The sequence below is a fragment of the Genypterus blacodes genome, unplaced genomic scaffold, assembly GCF_046128005.1.
Source record: "Genypterus blacodes isolate CSIRO-AG114 ecotype Tasmania unplaced genomic scaffold, CSIRO-AGI_Gbla_v1 ptg000003l_1, whole genome shotgun sequence".
Taxonomy (NCBI): domain Eukaryota; kingdom Metazoa; phylum Chordata; class Actinopteri; order Ophidiiformes; family Ophidiidae; genus Genypterus; species Genypterus blacodes.
The window spans coordinates 9,944,389-9,965,737 of NW_027466817.1; the positions used below are offsets into that span (position 1 = coordinate 9,944,389).

At 45.0% G+C, this 21,349-nt stretch overlaps 1 protein-coding gene across 3 annotated transcripts; it reads left to right on the plus strand.

The window, feature by feature from the left end:
* Positions 1 to 4,593: 4,593 nt before the first annotated feature.
* Positions 4,594 to 18,282, plus strand: egln2 (egl-9 family hypoxia-inducible factor 2). Of its 3 annotated transcripts, none has more exons than XM_076141402.1 (6): positions 4,594 to 4,955; positions 5,967 to 7,398; positions 14,232 to 14,351; positions 14,612 to 14,748; positions 15,469 to 15,536; positions 15,633 to 18,282. In XM_076141402.1, exons 2-6 carry the CDS (start codon positions 6,136 to 6,138, stop codon positions 15,683 to 15,685), a joined length of 1,641 nt encoding a protein of 546 aa, XP_075997517.1. In that variant the 5' UTR covers positions 4,594 to 4,955; positions 5,967 to 6,135; the 3' UTR covers positions 15,686 to 18,282. The 3 variants fall into 3 exon arrangements, with proteins under 3 accessions (XP_075997517.1, XP_075997526.1, XP_075997537.1); XM_076141411.1 differs by having other exon boundaries at positions 4,594 to 4,951; XM_076141422.1 differs by having other exon boundaries at positions 4,594 to 4,788.
* The last annotated feature ends 3,067 nt before the right edge of the window (positions 18,283 to 21,349 follow it).

The following is a 21,349-nucleotide window of genomic DNA, read 5'->3' on the forward strand; positions in this document are numbered from 1 at the left end:
TACAGCGTTCTCGTGTGTGTATTTGTGTGGGTGTGTGTTTGTCAATGGTGGGGTGTTTCACAGAGGGCCAAATGTTTGATGTGGTGAGCAGCTGACCCTCTGGTCTCTCTCACGCCACTGTCCACAACACAATGGGACACACACACACATATACTCACTCAATCTGCTACAGATAACACATTTCCTGCAGTAATGATCTGCCTTCAGTAGCCTTTTCTAATACTGGGCAGGATATCAAAAAATTGCTGTAGATTTGTGCTGATTTTGCTGGAGATGTAAGATGAAGCAACATCGTGAACATCGCAAAGGTTTTTTATCTGTCCCAGACAGTTAGAGGCAACTTCTTTCTTCTCTTCTGCTGTTCTCAACTCATTGTTGATTTGCGTGTGATCTCTAAGCTACTCTGCATCGTCTCGTGAGGCCAAGCATGAGATCACAAGCTCCAGCATCATGGTGACTGCAGATTTACTGCGTTTAATTTTGTCTTGCACTTGTGACCCATGACGACTTTTGCTGTTTATAGTTGCCACATAAGTACATTTGGTACCTTTTCTAAGAACATAGTGTTTGGAGTGTTCTTTGTAATATACAGTATCTAATAATATTTTTGCAGTAAACTTATGCAGACAGATACATAAGGGAAAACGCCTGATAAGATTACAGTTACACACACACACACACACACACACACATACACGTTCAGTGGGTGTGGCCCAGACGGAAAGACATCGTGGTAACGGACAAACTGGGTGTGTTGGGCTGTGTGTTCTGTCACATTATTAGAAATGATTATCGATTATTGATTGAGACAATAGTAACCCGACTGATTGATAAGTTCGGAGGGCGTTCAGTGTTTTTATGGTTATGTGTACAGCAGTTTCTGAGTGTTCCCGACTATGATCTCAAACATACACTTGGCTTCATAAGTTAAAAATGTCCTAGAACTCAATGATTAAGTTAAGCTCCACTAGTTAGGGACCAAGGTATTTTTCTGAGTATTTAGTCATGATTAATCAATGTTACAGACAATTTGATCTAGTCCTGCCTCCACGTTTCGTCCCTGATTGGTTGACCTCAGCTGGAACCAGTTTTGCCAATAAGGGCAGCATCACATCAGGTCAGCTGTGAAGAAGTGGCGGCATTGTGTCAAAGTTGAAAGATGAATCATTTGTATCAGCTGTCCCCAAGGTCTTTTGATTAAACAAACGCAGATAAAAAAACATTGTTGTGTATCTCCCTGAGCTGTTTCTGGGAAGGCGGCCCGCACAGCTGATCCCTGCCTCACTACTCCAGTCTGAACTTTGTCTCCTTCTCTGTCCTCTTCCCTATTGCTCGCTTTCACATCCTCAGCCACCTTTCCCCCTCTTCCCTCGCTCAGAAGGCTGCTTTTCTAAGATGTATTTTTATTTCCTGCGTGATTTAATTTCCTTCCTCCAGCGGAGTCATGTGACGGTGCAATTCTATTTTTATTTATTTTTTTAAAGGGCTCTTTTTTTTTTTATCCTAATCTTTTCCTGCTTTGCAAATCTTTTCCACCTTTGGCAGTTTCCTTATCAGTTTACCCCACACCTCCCCATCCCTTTGTCCATGTCTTATTTTTATTATTAATCTTTTTCACTACTCACCTCTCTCTCTCTCTTTCTACCCTTCCACCCACCTCCTCATTAACAACATGAAACCATCTCGTCTGTCTAGTTTTAAAGTGGTCATCTGAATGGCGTGACCTTAGTCGCTGGCGTTGTCATGCATGCAGCAGCAGCAGCAGTGAGAGCGCCTCATACAGCGGCACCACCAGCCCATGCAAGTGACGTGAAACACTCCACACAATCATCCTGGCACTGCATGTCCCACTTATAGGACGTGACCTGAATGTGTAAACACGTCACACACGTTCAGTAACATTCAGTGAACATCCTTACATCCAAAAATATACATCTCAAATGGGTGCAGTGGCTAGTTGAATATTTTCTGGGTGAGTTTTAAATAAGAACTAACCAAGCATGTCTATTTGTGGACTGTTTGTTGTCCTCTCAGCTTGGGTCCCTGTAAGAGAGATAGAGAAGGAGGGAGTGATAGAGAGGAGGCGGAGGAGGAGGAGGAGGAGGACGCGCGTGTGTATACGTGCGGAGTTGCACTAGTCCGTGTTGTGCAGTCTGGGGGATTCCAGCCAGCTGCTTTGGGAGCGCCGACCTTGGCAATGAAAACGTTGTTTTTCAGTTCCTGGAACAAACAAGCGTTAGAGATACAAGTGTGAGCCGACTTACCGCCATTAAAACACGGAAACCAGTCATGTCATCTGTGTGATATCTCAGCACAATGCATACATTCAGAAGCAAAAGTGAAAAACGTTCAATTAGCGGACGCCGGCGGGCTGTGTGTACACTTACTAATCCCGCGGAATGTGTAATCCCATTGTGTGTACACTATGCATTGTGACATGTTGTGAACCCAATAATGAAACATGCAACATTCCCGGATACAGGGTGGAAAGCTGTTGTGTCGGTGTGTGTGTTATTTTATGGTGCAGGTGTGTGAATGTGTGTGTTTCCAAAGCTTCTTTGTTCCTTTAATTATGGTCCTGCTTTTCTTCAGATCTGCTGCTGTTTTATGTTCTGCTGATTTGTTTGATCTGTGAATAACTTCAATGTTGATCACATTGTTTGAGCGCTAATGGCTTGTGCATGTGTGTGTGTGTGTGTTTTTGTGTGTGTGCTATAACAAGCCGGCACCTGCTGGAATCACTTGAAGCTCTGTTCCGCCCTTTGTGAGTTGATCCAGGAACTTGGATTGAATATAACGCTGTACTTTATTCCAGTTTTCTACTTAATGCCTTTTATTTTATCTTATCTAACAATGGATCATCATCCATCCGTTGCCGCTGTGACTCAACTGGTTTCAGTCTCACTGTCATATCTGGCGGGCGTGTTCAGTCAGTGTCATGTTGTGAGTTGTCAGCGTTACGTGCTGTAGGGTTGTGGGGCTTAAATATGAACTCGCTGAACTTGGTGACACTGGATTTGCTTTGTCTGTTGGAGTTCATTACCTCTCTCCATATCTGCAGGCGTGACCCTTGACCGTCTGCCTGCTCTATCTGGCAGAGACGCTGCCTGAAAGAACGTCCAGTCAAAGGCAAAACTTCCTGTTGCTTTTCTCGCCTTATCTACACACAGTGCCAATTGTCAGCTTCTGAAATTACCAACGTCAACTCCACAGAAGGAGAAGGAGAAGTATACAACGGCGCCGGTGCAATGTAATTAGATGAAGACGTCAGCAGTACATGCCTTTTATAAATTAATTTACAAGTCAAGCAATCTAAATCAAGGTTGCGCTTTGTGCCGATTTCAGTCACTTGAAGGCGTACACATCACCTTTATTGCCTTAATAGCCATATAATCAAAGTTGTAAAGTGCATTTCAATGTACTGGCAGAGAGAAAGACACAACGACAGGGAAACCCACAGATAAAGAGTTTGCTCCTGTGTGTGTTTTGCGTGTGGGTTGGTGGTATGGCTTTATGTGTCTCCTTTCACGGTCTGGGAATCCTTAATGTGTCCTGACACATGATGGCCTCTCAGTTGGTATATAATTCGTGCTCCGTTGTGTGTGTGTATACATGTGTATAAAGGCGTTTACATTGACAGAACACGTGTCTTTGTGTGAGTGTGTGTGTGTGTGTGTAGCTGCTGAGGGGTCGGAGCCTCCAGCTGACAACATGGCTGCTGTCCAGTTCTGCCTGTCTAAGCTTAACTGGGGCAGCGCAATGGATGGATGAATGAATGAGTGTGGCGTGTCAGTGTTATGGCAAAACACACACCCTCATTTTCCTCTATAAGCCCTCACGGTGAGGCACTAATCCTCCACCCTAACGACAGCGCTGGCATCATTTCAACACATTACCTCACTTCCTCCTTCTAAATACATAGGCATATATAGGAGGACAATGTCATCGAGCTGTAGTCGACATTGCGATGTTTTAATGCTTACCCAAGCAGATTATTTTGTTTTAATTTGCGAGTGTTACTGAATAAAAACTGATGACAGATGCTTGAATTCTTGATGAAGGTAAGAGATGGACAATTATCTATATAGTATCAGAGTTGCTGGTAGATAGGTAGATGATTTATTGGTTGTTGGTTGGTGGTTGATGCTTAAAGCTACACGCACATAATTTAACAGCCTGTAATGGCTTTGTAGTAGTACTAGTTGAAGCATTTTGAAGGTCTTTGATGTTCCCTTTACCAGCTCCATTGTAGAGTAGACCCCCCTAATCCATATAAAAGGATGACCTTTGACCCTAAAACCTCTGTTTTCATGGATCTTCTTCTGGGTGCACTCTCACATTATTCGGCAGCTCCTGCTAAGAACGTTGCGGAGATATACATGCAACAATATTAAAACAAACCCCACTGTGCTTCATCCAACCTTTGTTATAATCTGTCATGGCGACGGATACTGAATATTATTCTTAGTATAATCCCTGCCGCCCTTGTGTTCACTGTGCGATTTCTTGCGTGCTATTGGGGGTCAAACGTGGTGGCGTGCCGTCGAGAGAGAGAAAGAGAGAGAGAGAGAGAGAGAGAGAGAGGCGTGGAGGAGGAGTGGGGGCAGAGTCAGACTGAAACTGCGGAGCTGTCACAGCCTCCTCCACCCAGACCACTTTTTTTGGAGACTGGGGGTCCGAGCGAGGCTGCCCGGCGGCTCCGTCTGCACCTTCTGCCGGCTCATCGTGTCGGACGCCTCGCTCCTTCTTCCTCCGTATCTTATCGATCACCGAAGAGAAACCCGCCCGGTACCCGCGCGCTTACTCTCTCACACACACACACGTCTACACACTCAAACGCACGCGCTTACTCCAACACGCACGCGCCGGCAAGACGATCCCGGAAATAACACGCGTACTCTCAGCCCGTCACGTAGGCTCGCTGTGGGGCCGCGCCGCTGGACTTCTCGCCGTAGGTAAGCAGCGGGCTGTGGTCTCTCACGGCGGCGCTAGTTGTAACCGTGTGTGTGTTGACATGTTTGCATGTTGAATGTGGTGTGCGCCTAAATGGAAGCGTTGGGATGTGCGTTTTAGTTTAAATCGGCTTCTTTACAACCACCCATGCTTCCATCAATGTTATGTACAACACTGGGTGCTAGAAAATATACTTCTTAAAGCAAATACGATCAGATGTAAGTCCTTATTGACGTGACACATGACGTGTATGATGTGGTTGCATTTTAGTGCGTATATTTTCATATTGATATTCATAGCTCCCTATCGGGTTAACTCCGCCGGATAACCAGCATAGATTATGTAGTTTATAATACCGATAGGGTTCTTATAATTTAAGTGTGTTATCATGTGACTTTTAGGCGGTATTGATCATACGTGGCTCCGCTTAGTGTCGTACTTTATATCAATATTTTTTAACAGTAACCTATTGGCTTGTTAATGGCAGTCTAAAGTTTGTTATCGCGCATTCGCAACATATTTTGCGTTCCCTTCTTATATATTTAACATATGAGGCGTGTGTCTGTAAAAAGCTCAGACCGGTATGATTAACTTCAGGAGCCTCCATTGATTCTACCCAAATGTATCAGCTCTGGTTGTTGCTACATAAACTCGGTAAGGGACCGTCTGATAAGTACACTCGATTGTAGGCTCTAGCATTTTAGGGGCCCTTATCGGACTTTAGAATTGCCCCCTGAACCCGGTCACGACAGTATTTTAACAGTCTACATTACTGTGAGTGTAACTTCAGGACGATCCCTTACATAAAGCAGCGATTTAGCGTAACGCATGCTGTTCAGTTCGGTGTAGTCTATGAACGTTCCTGCAACATTTATTCCATATGCAGGTGATGAAAGGATGAATGTGCAATGTTTTACTATCTTAACCACGGTTCCTTATCAAAGCTTTACTGTGACAAGTGGCCTACATGGTGCTATTAATAGGGCTAACGTGTATCATTTTACCCTCTACAGACATTCTACCGACTCCAAATGTTTATAGGGCGAGAGGAAACAAACGCACATATTGTGAGTAATGATCCAGAGGAAGCAGAGCTCCTCTCCGGCACAGACAGCGGAGGCTCGGCTAGGAAATGAAGGGAGGACGTGAGCTACGTGCACATCCAGCAGATGACGAGATGAAATGGAGAGCTTGGGACACATGGACCTTTTAAACCCAAGCTCTTCCCACGGATGCCTCAGTGTTTCATCAGCGCAAGATAGAAGAACGACAGGACAGCAACTTGTCCGTGAACTTGTTGACCATCACCACCCGTACCGAGCTGACATGGGGCTGAACGGCTTTGAGAGCCCCACAGCCGCCGAGTTACTGGAGGGTCTGGCCTCTCAAACCAGCGCCCCCGGAATCACAACGCCGACCAAACAGTGTAAAACCGGGGTGCCGCTGTATAACGGTGGGGTGGCGTCTCCGTCCGCCACCATTGAGGGGAGCCACGCAGGCGTTCCGGCGAACACACCAAACTCTTACCCTGTACAGATGAAGGGAATGGCCGTAGTGCCAGGCAGCCCTGTGTACCCCCTCACCAGCAGAGCCTTTTTGGCTGAGAACGGAGACCAGGCAGCTCATGACAAATGCCCTTTGACGATGAGGAGGATCAACGCTGACCTAAAAGCCAGACAGGCACAACAACACAAACGGAGAGGAGGGGAAAACTGGGAAATAGGCTCAGAGATATTTAATAGTCTTAATGGGTCACCAGGATCAGGAAGTTCTGTGGACCTGGTGTTTACTCCAGCAGAGTCACTGACTCCAGATTTTAAACGGAGAAAGTTGTCAGATGTAAGTGTTCACAAACCTTCAGAGGCGTCCAGAGTAGCCCGAGCCGTCCCCCCATTCACAGTCCCAGTCAATATCCATAGCAACCAAATGAGCTTCAGTGATGTGCATTGTGTCACAGCCCAGTCACCCTTCACCCCGTCTATCCCCCATACTAATCTGCAGAACAACACACTGCATGTGGCCTCCCTCGGGCCACCAGCTGCTCCTGGCCAGACCTCCCCAGTGGAAGCCACCACTATCCCGACCCCACCTGTCCCTGCAGGGCTTGGCTGGTCGGCAGAGCGCATTGCCCAGCATTGCATCGTCCCCAGCATGAACAACTACGGCATTTGCGTGAAGGACAACTTCTTAGGCCCTCAGTTGGGCGACATGGTTCTAAGAGAGGTGGAGGCCTTGAACCGCAGCGGGAAGTTTCAGGGCGGGCAACTGGTCAGCCAGAGGAACATTCCTTCCCGGAATATCCGGGGCGACCAGATCGCCTGGGTGGAGGGACACGAGCCCGGCTGCATGAGTATCGGGGCCCTGATGGCTCACATCGACGAGGCCATCATGTACAGCGCTGCCAACGGACAACTCGGGGACTGTGTCATCAATGGACGTACCAAGGTGAGAGACGTTTGTACTGTGTAAGGTCACTTGCAAGTATTGATTGACAAGCTTTGAGCCTATTGAGGTGATCAAAGAATGTAAACGTAACATAATTTCTTAGCTATGTTCTAGATTGGTGAACCTAATTTATAAGGTACAGAGGTGTGTAAGATTATGAGTTGTGCTGGATGGACAAACAATGCAGCTGCGCACACACACGCACGCGCACGCGCACGCGCACACACACACACACACATTTCCTTCGATCCATGACTGTGGCTTTGAATTAGCAGAACACTTCCCCCTTCACCTGATTTGCCCTCCTCACACTTTGAACTCTTCCATTGATGAACAAGGCTTTTAAAAGGAGCCCACCTCTCAGCTGCGGGTGAGCCGTGTAATTGACTTCTTTGAAACTGAGATGAAATTCTTCTCAGCTTCGTTTGCAGCAGTCTGGCTGGAACGAGAAGCAAGAAAGTAATAATGCACAGAAATGTATTGGTTTGAGTTCTCTGTGTGCAAGGCTCAGAACTTGTCAATCAAACGGCAGCATGCCTTAATCTGACGATGTCCTTAAATTGGCTCTGTCACGTTTGCGCTGCACTGTCCTCGCTCCTCTATAATGCTGACACACACAAACACACAGCACCTCAACCCTGTGCCTGTCTATGTGCCTATGTTTGCCCTCATGCTGCTGGCACCCAGAAAACAAACCCTGCATTGCCACACAGCATCTCCTCTGTCATTGCTGCTTCTGGCTTTTGAAGACGACTTTTTCAGTCCCTGTGTTGAGTCCGTACACAGACACAGGGCCTTTCACGGAGCTGGTTTAGCAGGAGAATGTTCTGAACACCGGTGTTTTACTCTGTGGCGTTTGTTTACTTCCCTCGTATCTGTTTGAGCAGTGTGTTTTCCCTTTGTATTGGCTTGAATACAATGGATGGCTCAGTCTCTGCATGAATGTCTTTCACGTGATGCGCACAGTTACTGCAGTGCACCATTGGAGATGGAGCACTGTCCACGAGCACTTGGAAGGGTTGTTTAGTCCTGTGGAGACGTAACAATAGTTTAGAATGTCAGCAAGATGTCCTTTTAAAAACCACGACAAGCAAGTGGAAATGGTGTGAGAAAGGATCACCAGCTCCAGTGGTCCTGCGTGTAAACATGCTGACCGTGTACAGTGTGTTTAACTCCGCCCCCTCTACCCCGCGCTGATGCAAGCCCTGAGGTTTTGTTGATCTCCACTTTGAAGCTCTACAAGCCCTCTTTCCACACTTTCACAGCTAGAGTTGGAAAAACAGTACAACAAAGTGGAAAAACGTGTTTCTCAGAACAGAACTTCTGTTCTCTTCTCTCAATAGTTGCAATACTTTTTTCAGAATCTGGTGTTGTGGTCTGATCCCTATCAGGCTTGAGTTAACCATTAAATGCCTGTCCAGACGGTTACCCAACGCAGTCATGATTTACAATGAAGTAGATCAAGAACCAACTAAAAGAAAACAGTAATAAAGGGGAATGTTACATTTGTGTCTGTGTGTGTTTTAATTCATTTAATTTTTACATTTATACATTTTATTCTTTTATCTATTCATGTGTTTATTTAGCAGGAACAATGCCCAATGTGCCAAATAGCTCATTTTCATCAGTTTCACCTCTGATGAATTACGTGGCATTAAAACGTTGAGGTGTTTATGCTCACAGGTTAAAAAATAAGACTCAGTCATAAAAACAACACCTACAGTGCGACGTATGATATCATGCTGTAATGGTTTTTGCCTCACGCAGTCTGACACAGGTCGAGCTTTGTTAAGGATGAGATGAATCCAGCAAGGTTTCATCAGATTTGTAAATAATTGAAACCATTCAGAACTTTATTGCTCCCTATGGGGAAATTTGGTCAAAGTGTTTCCATCAGTCTGGAAACCACGGGGCACCTTGACTGGAGCTACCAGAGAGGGAGAATATGCAGTGTTTTCACAGGAAAGTGGCCATACATCGCGTTAAATTAAACGGCTAAATGAATTGATCAGTCCGAAACCGTTTCCTATCAAACCTGGTAGACGGTTTGCTCTCTGGCTGGATCTGGGCCCTAGGATTGGCCAACAGGGATCAGTGAGCAGGGGGACATACTTTCTTCTCGTTGTGTATGTGAGAGAGAGAGAGAGAGTAAAGGATGATCGGTCTTTGTCTCTTTCTATGTACCGATGATCAATCTCCACCCCCTCTGATTAAAGCTCGCCTGTGTAACCTCACACAGAACCTTGACCTCTGCGTCTCCACACAGGCTGTTGCTGTTTAATCAGAGAGCAGCCGCTTCTTCCCAGTGCTGACTGGGCTGCTTGTTGCTTGTTCTGCACTCATGTGACATATCAAAAAAAACAAAACATACAGAGGTTTCAGGGTCAAAGGTCATAGGTGAACATACTTGTACGTAACTTTACTTGTAAATTCATGTAGAGGAGCTTTTAGAGGCTTTAACACGAGTTCATCGATCCAAAGAACGGGAGGAAACTGTCAGTAACCTGGTTTGGATATAATAAGGCAGAAATTGGTCTAAGATGTTTTACCATGATGCAGTATAGTAAGTTTAATGTGCATGAACAAGTGTAGATATTGAAAATCTTTTTTTGGCAGTTTTATAGCGCTCGTTGCCTCTTGGTTTTAGTGTAGACAGATTAACCTTTATCGTTGTTTTTACCGTGCTTGCTTGGAGTGCATGCTGATCTGGAGTGGTCATGACTCACTCTGACTCCCAGGCAAATATGTTACATTGCCAAATATCTGCCTTTGGCTTCAGTTGGTTTACCCGTTTCTGTTACTGTCGGAGGAGGAGTCGGGCAGGCAGGCAGAAGGTCACTGTATGTTCGCCTTCTCCCCTCTCCGTCTTTCTCCTCCTCGTTCCTTCATTTCCTCACCTTATTCCTGTCTTCTATTATGCCCTGGTTTTCCTTTCGCCTGCTTTCTCCTTCGTCTCATCAGCCCCTTGCTCGGACAAAATATTTTCGCTGCCGTTGCCTTGGTAACAGGCCCATACAGAGTCGAGCGCTGCATTGTGTATCAAGAGAGGAGAGAGGAGCTGGCAGTGCCTCGCCGGCGCTGGGAGCTGCGGTTTACTGTCTGAGACGCACAGAGTAGTCGAGTTAATGTGAGAAATCACATCCGAATTGAGTCACTGATGTTTAGTTTGTGAGTTGGAGCATTTTTAGCAATATTTGCCGTTCATCTACCAGATCCATAGGCCATTTCCTTCTCAGCAGCGCATTATACACACCAGAATAAAAGCTAAATGTATCTTCTGGATACCCAAATAGAACCGCGTTGAGCTAAAAATGAAAGGGAAAACGTTTCCTGAGACGAAGGTGAACATATTGGCATCAAATAAAACTCATTACTTCATGTCGAGGCTTGTGGCTTTGCTGTGGCCCCGATAATTGAACAGCAAATATTGCCAAAATTGCTCTAGGAGTGGAGTTGATGTGATGCAGGGTGGAGGCGAGGGTTGTCTCGGGTTATGGGGTGGAGGGAAGCAAGGTGGAGCAGGGAATGAGAGAAACGATAAAGAGGGGGGAGGGGATAGACAGTAAGCCAGGGAGGCGAGAAGGCGCCATGCAGCAGAAGCTCGGGCGCAACGGGAGTGTGTGCTGCAGCAGTGTGTCCTCAGATGCCCTGCAGCCAAGAGTGGCACACACGTACACACTCAAACTGTGTGTACATTACAGAAGCTGTCCCAGACCTGCGAGAAAAGTGGCTACACCTTGAAAATCACAAATTCACGATCAATGTGAGCGGATTGGAATGTCACATTTTAGCAATCGGGGCAAACTGATGAGGGGTCCAGACGTTTGTGGTAGCTCCTTTCATGCTGAGTCGACATTTTTGTCAATTTGCTTGCTCGCTCTGTGTGGAATTGGAGTTATCCTCATACTTTGACGTGAAACAAAAACCATGCAGACTTTACAGCAAAGCCAGACATGCAGCGCACACACGCACACACACAAACACACACACATGCTAGGCTCCATTCTGTGAACCGATGGTGAATCATCCATAATTTGTACCACAGCAGGATTGAGTCATCAGGGTTGAGCACATTTCCCGACTTTTTCCTTTTTGTCCGTATACATACACACTCTCTCTCTATCACACACACACTCAAACACACACACTCAAAAAGCAATCTAACTCGCCAATGATATATGACACCCATAGGTTATCCACCCTTTAAAGAAGCAGTGAGCAGAAGTGAATCTGGTTGAATAATGGGCCTGGACGTGAAGCAGGAACGACTGCACAGATAGAATCTGGCTGTGACAACACGGCTCGTCGTATTTCACTTAAATTCACAGCGACTTTTATCTCCGGGTGTCTCGCAAATTCAATCGGGTGGAAAAATTCATGACGGCCAAGCGACGAGGTCACATCGTGTCATGCGTCACCCAGCCTGCTCATGGGTCATCAGCTGTGTGTGTGTGTGTGAGTGGCAGTGACTGGGCCTTTCTTTTTTTTAGGGGCTAGATCTTCCCTGTTGAAGTGCTGGGGTGAGGATTTATGGAGGACTTGAGTGTAGCATTGTGACTCACGTTTGTCTTAAGCAAAGTTCACTCAACAATAAAATTAAGTTAGTATTAGGCCCTGTTTCGCTCCTCCGAATTGGCATTTTGGTTCGTGAATTGTCTGCGTATCGTTTTACTTCCTCTGATCTGTTCACAGGACTGTAGGGTCTGGCAAATTCTAAATGTAAATTAGACGTCCATGTTCAGGCCAACTTCAAGACGTCATTCACATTTTCTTACAGATTGTGAGAGTCTGGTGGATTGCGAGTGGAATCTATCGGTGTGTGTTCCAGAAGAACAATGCACTGAAATGTATCATGTAGCTTGTTTAACATCCGATAAGGTCTGAAAAGTCCCGCAGTATGAGCCGGGCTTAAACATCTCGTCTCTTACAGCTGGTGTGGCGCCGATGTTGTCCATTTGGTGGCAGACAGCTGGTAAACTGCTTGGTTACTGGAATGCGCAGTGATGCTCATCATCTCGCTCAGTCTGCCCAGAGCAATATTGCCGTTTGTGTCATATATCACACTGACACACATGCGTTCACTCTCCCTCTCGGCCTGCGTGTGTGTTCAGCCTTATCTCACCTCAACGCCCCGCTTTCCATCGCGCCTTTTATCAGGTCATGCGTGCGGCCTAGAGTTTATTGTTTGCAACAGCGTTCTCCACCCGTGTGACCGTCACGTCTGTCACCTTTAGGTCATTAGTGATGACGGTTGTTGGCAGAGACACTGTGACTGGTAGCTTACTGTCGACACAGAACCAAACGCAGGGACGAGTAGGACAGGAGTGGCAGATAGGACTGCGACGTGCTGAGTCATGCTGTGACTGACTCTCCCAGCTCTGAGGGTGTGCGTGTGACTGTAATATATGTGACTGGATGTATGTAAATCATCAGCGTGTGACCTGTTAATGCTTCAGGCGAGGGCTGTGGCTGTGCTTCATGTAAATAGTGCTTGATTAAGGTGATTTAGACGGTTGCCACAAGGGGCCTAGCAGGGAATGTACAGTTAATTGTATTCGCAAATACCCGAGATCTCTCCTCGAGCACTGTATGTGTCACGTCCTTGTCTTTGTCTGAAGTATTGTTGTAGAGTTAGTATATAAAGCCAATAGAGCCTGCATGCATATCCCTTGTCATTCATCCGCTCTGTCGCCATTTTGAGAATTTTATTTTTTTATAGATCACTTCAATTTATAGGCTTGTGTGTGTGTGTGTTGCCCTCAAGCTCCATCTCCTGGTAGATGTCATTACTGCAATTGAATACACAAGCACTGCCAGGTTTCTAAATGTTAACCATAAACCGCACTAAGAAGACAATAGATGCATTAAAAATATCAAATAAATGAGCTACAGATGACAGTCGGTGGATGGAGTGAGACTCAGAGAAACAGGACCCCCGGGAGAAGCTGGGGACCCTGATCCCACACTTAGGAGTATATGTGATACACTCGCATACACTCTCACAAACAGACGCACGGCATTCTAACAACAGCGGTGGGCTAAATCGATATTGCAGCTGTGCAGAATGCAGCCGTTAGCCCTGAATGATGGCGTTCCCAGAGCTGAGCCAAAGTGTGGCACCGACTGGGGCTCTCGTGCAGAACAGAATAACTCAAGGCAGTGACGGTATCTCTTGTTGTAGTCAGCGTGGAGAGATAATACAAGTTATTACTCTCCACGCTGAACTCTATCGCCTAGAATCTCTCTCTGCTAGCATAGGCTGATGTCACCAAGTGAATCACTCTTTTCTACCCTGCAGTGATGGAACAAATTTACACCGCGCAGTAAAATGCAATCTCATTGTCCAGATGCGTCAATGACATCCACCTGCGTTCTGATCGGATCTTGACATCTTGGCAGGTCATTATATTGACCTGCCAATATTACTTTCCTCTTTGATCATTGAATGGCCTTAACGTACAATAGTAAAAGAATGAATAATGTTTTTAACGATGTGATTTGGTCATGTGGCAGATCAGATGACATCCCGATGGCAATGAGTTTTGGGAGCCATTGACCTGTGAAAGTGGATGAAAGATTTCCCTTGTAGTGGTGCTATTTTATGTAGTTTATACAAAGTGGTTTCTCTGGACCTCCATGGTCGTTTCACTGCTGTCTCTCACTCATCAGCATGTACATGACAGCAGCTTAGAATATCATTTCACTGGGGAAGACTTAAATATGCAGTTATAGATTCCGCTACTTGACGGAGATGATAACTGATGTTCTGTGTGTCGGCACTATAACCCCAACTCATCACCAACGTGTCTTTATTCCACTTCTTCTGTCTCCAGGCTATGGTTGCTTGCTACCCAGGAAATGGAGCAGGATATGTCCGGCACGTAGACAACCCCAACGGTGATGGTCGCTGCATCACCTGCATCTACTATCTCAACAAGAACTGGGACGTCAATGTACGTTTGTGACTTCAGTGCCATTTTCTTAATACTCAATAGCTTCCTGATTCTCTGATGGGCAAAAGAAATTCTATTGAGAAACCTGACTACATAAACTTGGCATTGAAATACGGTTATTTTCAGAGGCTCCGCATTTCAGTCAGTGATCCTTGCCTAACCTATAATCTAATTATATAACTTCTTTAATTTAAATGTTTATTGTATGCTGTAATTAATTGACACGGTTGTGCGTTTTGTGTGTATTTGTACGTTTGTAGGAACAAGGGGGGCTCCTGCAAATCTACCATGAAGGCAAAAACGCCGTAGCCAACATCGAGCCTCTCTTCGACCGGCTGCTCATCTTCTGGTCGGACCGCAGGAACCCTCACGAAGTCAAGCCGGCCTTCGCCACTCGGTGAGTCGCCACGACCCATGTCCGTTCAGTTTTACCTGATGCTCTCTGTACTGTAAGGATGTACACAAATCATGATAGCACATACTTCTATCAGTCACTCCCCCCATATCCTCCTTCTCATCCTGACCGCTGGGGGTGAGGTGGGCTGGCGGCAGGAAGTGTGTGTTTCCTGAGAGGAAGGAGAGGAAGGTTCGATTGCAGGACTCGTGCTGCTGAGGCAAAGACAAGAGAGACAGAAAATAAACAACACAGCCCCACAGGAGAGAGCAGAAAGCACAGCAGTTAACCCCCTGCTGCCCACCACATCTAATACACACTTTGAACGTTCTCAGCTGGCACGCTCGAGTGCCCGCATAGCACTTGCACACACCCATGACAAGGCTGCAGTGATGTTTTTAACTCATACTTTTTACAAGCATGCTCGGCTAATTGTGATTGAAATCATTGCATTCATCCAGATGTACACGATGTGGCAGATTGGATAACGTTCCGAACACAATGCGATCTGTGAGCGTTAACGCCTTACGTTAACTAGGTCGCCGTTATGTCATTTATTGTCAGTTGGAGCATATTGGATGTATTTGGTGTTGACTTATCGGGCCGCTGTAGTAGTGTCATAATCCAGAGAATGAACCCAAATGTTAAAGCCTCTGAAATCTGAACTAAGTCACTAATGTTGTTTTGTGTAAGTTGACTGGTTCTTGTCTCGATGTCTTGCAGTTACGCTATCACAGTCTGGTACTTTGATGCCAAAGAGCGAGCGGAGGCTAAAGAAAAGTACAGATTGGGTAAGTTCAGTCACGTGTTTGTTGTTTCATTTCATCTGCTTATACCCGACGCTACGTACTGTGTGTGACTGATTCTCTCTGTTTGTTGTCTCTTAGCAACAGGACAGAAGGGTGTTCAAGTGCCTGTCTCTCAAAATAACAAGACCTAAATCTGGTGTAATCACTGGAGAGCACTCTAAAAGCATTAACGTGCCTTCCTGAACTGCTTAATGGATGTCACGGTCATAAAGGGAGACACCATCAAACTGTCTATCAACGACGCAGCTCCGTCCCACAGCGCCGCCGCTTCCACCGCCTGCTGATCAATCGGGCAGCAGATTAAGAGCACAACAGACTGGATTGTGTGGCCAAAGCGGGACTACAATAACTCAGCATGGCTTAAAGAAGAAGGAACAAACGGAAGCTCTTACTCTTCTCTACAAGTCTAAACAGAATAAAGACAGACTCCTTCTCTTTTTCTTTTGCTGGGGTTTTGACTGTTCAGTGATGTTGTGATGTATACTGAAATCATTCTTTCAATTCAAAAGACAGGAGCATGCGTGATTTATCAGTGCTTGGGTGACGGGAATAGCCAACATCTGATTGGATTGTTTTCTACCTGCGTCACAATAAATGTGTTTACATCCAGATGTCAAATAAATCGCGAGAGGTTATTTTAACTATTGGAACAATAAAAATTCTTTGCGACGTTGCATATGTGGCTAATCTACGAAAATCGACCCTAGCAAGTGCGAGTTAATGTACAATCGAGATGATAGATTGATGGTTTTGGGTGACTGAAACCTGTGTGTTTTGTTTGCAGGCATCTTTCCTGTTTTCTCATATATGAAATCAGGAAACATTTTTGTTTTTGTCTCCAGTTCGCTCATGCCTGCCACCTTTTCACGTTGTGGCTATGTCCGAAATGTGGTGAAAGTCTGACGGAAACCCATTTGATCATCCATTTCCTATTTTCAATTTGCATGAAAATACTTGGATGGAAACATATCTAGTGTCACCCCCCTCTTCTACAGCGGCAGTCCATGTTTCGTCTATTGTTGCAAAGGCATCGACCGCTTGTTGGCTAATTTTATTCATTGTGGTTCGGGTTCTGCTGTCGTCAAATGATTTAAATGACGTGTGGACTACTTGTGTTGATGAGGGACACCATAACTGTAAAAGAGGGAAATGGTAGATGGTAGCTTATTAATTTTCTGTCCTGTTGTCTGAGGGGAACAAGTAAACGTTAACTATGTCACAAGAACTAGTCTTACTTGTGTTAGCCAACAGTTCAAGTAAGTAACAAGGTTTCCATTTTTTCCTCACAAACTCTTTCTCCCTCCTTGGACTTTTGAGAAGCGTAAGCTGTGTTTCACTAAGAGACAGAAGTTGGAACTAACCAGCTGAAACTTTTGAATTTCCAAGCATTCAATGGCCCACAGCGCGGGTGTAGGTAGATGTACTTTCTCAAGTAAAATGTTGGAAAGTTTTGAGTTACGAGTTATCTGGAATGCAGAACTCTGAACTGTTACTGTGATTTTCATGGTGCACTAGTTGTGACATCTACCAGGAAATATGTTGTGAGCCTCCCGGTGTGGTGCTGGAATAGAATGTGGGACCTGTGATGTCATGTGGAAAAGGTCTATAGTGGGGGGGGCATGGGCTTGCATCCCAGAATTTCTGTGTCTGATGTTCCCTTTGTATTGTGTGTGTGTGTGTGTGTGTGTGTGTGTGTGCGCGCATGTGAGAGTGTGTGTTCTCTGGGTGAAGACCCCTGGCTGTAAACATCCAGTGGAAAGTCATCCTTTGCGGTTCTGTTCAGCCTCAAGCACCAACCTGACCCTGAAATGGCTCCGCTCCAGGGTTACACAGTGTCGTCGTACTCTAGGCCTGGCCTCTAATGTTTGAGTATAGTAATGTACTTGTTGGTAACATTGGTAGTCAAGTACAGATCCCTTTTTTGTAGAGAAGGCATCTTCAATCTAAAATGGATGAGTAGGATGTCTTCTCGGGATGTTGATGTTGACGTTTTGTCGCTTTTCAGTTTGACTGAAGCATCCAAGAAGATGGCAATACTAGAGCGTAGTGACAATGCTAGTTTGTAGCTAGCTAGGAATGCTGGCATCTCTTAGCCGTCCTCTTCAACGACATTTATTAAGAAAACACGAACAATCGACCAGTCAGTTTCTAAAATGCAAATACTAAGAATAATAAAAGACCAGCGAGTACTTCAGAAAGCGCCCGGGTCAGTTCCAGCGTTGCTTTCTCTGGCTAAAATTTGGGGAAAATAAATGTGTGACTTTCAGATTAGCAATCTGAGTACTCAGTGTATGCGGCGTCTGTAAAACTGCACAAATACTACCCTGAGTGTGTATGACTATGTACACACCTGTATGCAGGTTTAACTTGTCTTTTCCACATTCTTACAAGTCTCAGTGTGGACGCTGTTTGACCAACCTTACACTGCACAGTCTGATAACACACACGACAAATAACAGCTTTAATGACGAAAACATTTGACTAAACAACTTTCAGGCCGCACATGTAAGTCCCATCTATAAGCACAGAGTAAGCACACACTGCAGGGACAGACTGCTGGCGTGTGTGTGTGTGTGTGTGTGTGTGTGTGTCCTTAAGTGTGCGAGTGTGTGTGTAGGGTTAAAATAAGATGGTTATTTTTTTAAGAAGCACTTTATTGTTTGAAACGGCATGTGTGAATGATAGGATCTCACTGAAAATGTATAACATTTCTGTGCTGTGGTCGAAACGCAAAAGAAGCTTAAAGGAAAGAATATGAAATCGTTCAAATTTTTTCGAATTTTTGGAGTATTTAATTAAAGCCTGTTTTTGTACACAAGAGAGTTTGTCATTGATTTACTGGCTGATTGGGTTGATTTTGGTTGTGATCCTGGTATCTTCAAAATATTTTCCAGACACAGGAAATGTGTTGGAAAATTACGAGACAGTTTTGGAGAAAGACGCATTCATTCTTATTAATCTTATTAATCACAATGTTGACAAGTTGGGTTAAAACCCATGGAAACCTGCTCCATGTGTGTGAGTATGTGTATGTGTACTGCAGTACTTCTTGGGACACATTAACAGCTTACGTACAGAAAAGATTAAGGATTTATTTACAAAATAAATAGAACAAAAGTGATTAATAATCATTCATTCATAAGCTTATAAAATGGTTCACACACTAAAATGCTACCCTGACCTCGGAGAACTCATACCTCCACCAAGACGGCCAAGACGTCCTCCAATTATAACCCGTCTCTCAGCGGTTAAATTTGAGCAGGTTATTGTTTACTGAACAACTTTATTAAGTTCTAAGTTCTGAAAGAGTTTTGTGTTGAAAATAGTTCAGCTGGTACTGTGGAACACTGTGCTTCATGTTTGCTCACAGCTGATGCCATGCCAAATTTCTGCTATTATTAAGATAAGGTAAATGGTGGAGACGACAACAAAAGAATCCAAATGTGCAAAACAATGACCTGATCACCAGATGAGCTCTGAGACACTCCACATCTCCCCTGCTTTCATACACCGCGTGTGTCTGCTTTGTCAGTCTGGATAGCTCCTGCTGCTCTGTTGCTGTCATCTCACACCACCTAGTGGCTATTCTCTCGCCCAACACTTAAGGACTGATTTAACTGTAATGTTTACATCTAACCACTAGAGGGCGCTGGATGACAAGACTAACATGAAAACGGCATCATGACCATCAGGCTCTGAGGACCAGTGACTCTCTCTCTCTCCCTCTCGCTCTCTCTCTACACACTGCACACACACACACACTAAAAACACGCCCAGCACCTGGGAATGTAGCAGGTGTGAACATATCTTACGAACAGGAAACTGAACAGGATTCTTTGTTTCCTTAATTCCTTTCAGCTGAGGCGCTTCTCGTCATGTTTTTATTTTGTTGATTGATTGATGATAATGATGATGATGGTGATTGATGATGATTAATTGATGATGGGAGAGTCGGACCACTGCGGAAAGCCTTCTCCGGCACATCCCAAAGATTCTTAATGGGGTTAAGGTCTGGAATCTGTGGTGGCCAATCCATGTGTGAAAATGATGTCTCATGCTCCCTGAACCACTCTTTCACAATGTGAGCCGGATCAATCCTGGCATTGTCATCTTCGAATATGCCTGTGCCATCAGGGAAGAAAAAATCCATTGATGGAATAATCTGGTCATTCAGTATATTCAGGTAGTCAGCTGACCTCATTCTTTGGGCACATAATGTTGCTGAACCTAGACCTAGACCTAGACCTAGTTAAATCCAGGTGGTGACTTTTTTTTTGGCCAGGCAGTGTATGTTCATATCCATCACGGTTTCCCTGTGGGTCTTATCCTTAGTCGTCGTCGTCATCATCGTCCGTCGCCACGTTAAAAATACAAGTTTAATTGCAGCTTGAAATGAATACGGAGGGAAACTGAGCATGAACACTTATATTTCTGTGCACACTGAGCTGTGTCTGGAACTCATTAAACCCGTCGAACTTTACTTGGGTTTCATCTCATTTTAAGGAGAATGACAACTCAACTCCTACTTTGACTGTACTCCTGCTGCTATTTTAAGTACTCCTATTCTGGTTTCACAAGTATTTCGTCCACCAAAGCTATGTGGAGCATGTCAGGCAGATGTTTCACTCTCTCACCACACACACACACACACACACACACACACACACACACACACACACACACATTGTAACACGACAACATGTTCATATTAGCTTGTAAGTCACTTGGTCAGGAAATTTGGTGTCTGATTCATCTTCCATGATATGAAGAATTTGTCGATTTCCGGTGTGTGTGTGTGTGTGTGTGTGTGTGAAGCCATATTTCAACTTGTCCTCAGCATGGTCTATACATTTCAACAATATGCTGGCTGTTTGTTCTTCATCTGTACGTCTGGAGCTCCTGCTATTGTCCAGACGGTGTGCGAGGACACGTTTGTTGCTCACGTGAGAACAGCGGCAGGGACATTTCAGGACGAGCGAGCGTGCCAAGGACGTCTGTATCCTGCTCGTGACAATACCTTCAGTGTGTTGGCGGCAAGCAGGACTCACAGAACAAAAGTGCACGTTATAGTGTGGAAACGTGTGGAAATTGGGCCGCCACTGCAAATGCAGTTCTGGCAGCGTCGTAGTTTGGATTTAAACGTACAATAATTTGTCCGGAAATATGATAATTTCTGGGTTTGTCTCCTTATGATTATAGGATGCTGATGGGGACATAGCTCGGAGTTGGCGGCGAGGCATTTGACCAGGCTGTTGTCCCGGCTGCCAGTGTGAAAGGGGAAGTCGTCGAATATTTCCTGGTCGTGCTGATACTTCACTCTTCTCGCTCACTTCTGTGTTTTCCCCAGGTTCTCCTTAACCCTAGAGATTTTCCGCTATTTTGATTTGTTTTTATTCTGCGGCATCGATCCAACTCGATCCGTACATTCAAGAAGTTATCCTGTTTCTCACAATCTCGTTTTCAGATGGCAGGTAATATAGTTTTAGCTTGAGAGCCAGTTGAGATACCTGTTGTTTCTAAACAATCAGCAGCTTCAAAGGGTTTGAGCTCAGCCACTCAAACTGCTTGTTACTTCTTCAAGCAGTTTGAAGACTTCACCTGTGGCATAGGTGACAGGTACAGAAACTAATTTACTTATTAGCATTTTCACATATTTCATGTTTTTTTTAGATGGTGCAAGTTTAAAATGCTTCCATATTAAAGGATTTTAAGTCATTCCCTATTAATGTATTTTCATATAGGCCCTTTTAACTTTTTCATTCATTCAGAAACCATTCAAACATTTTTCAGGCCTT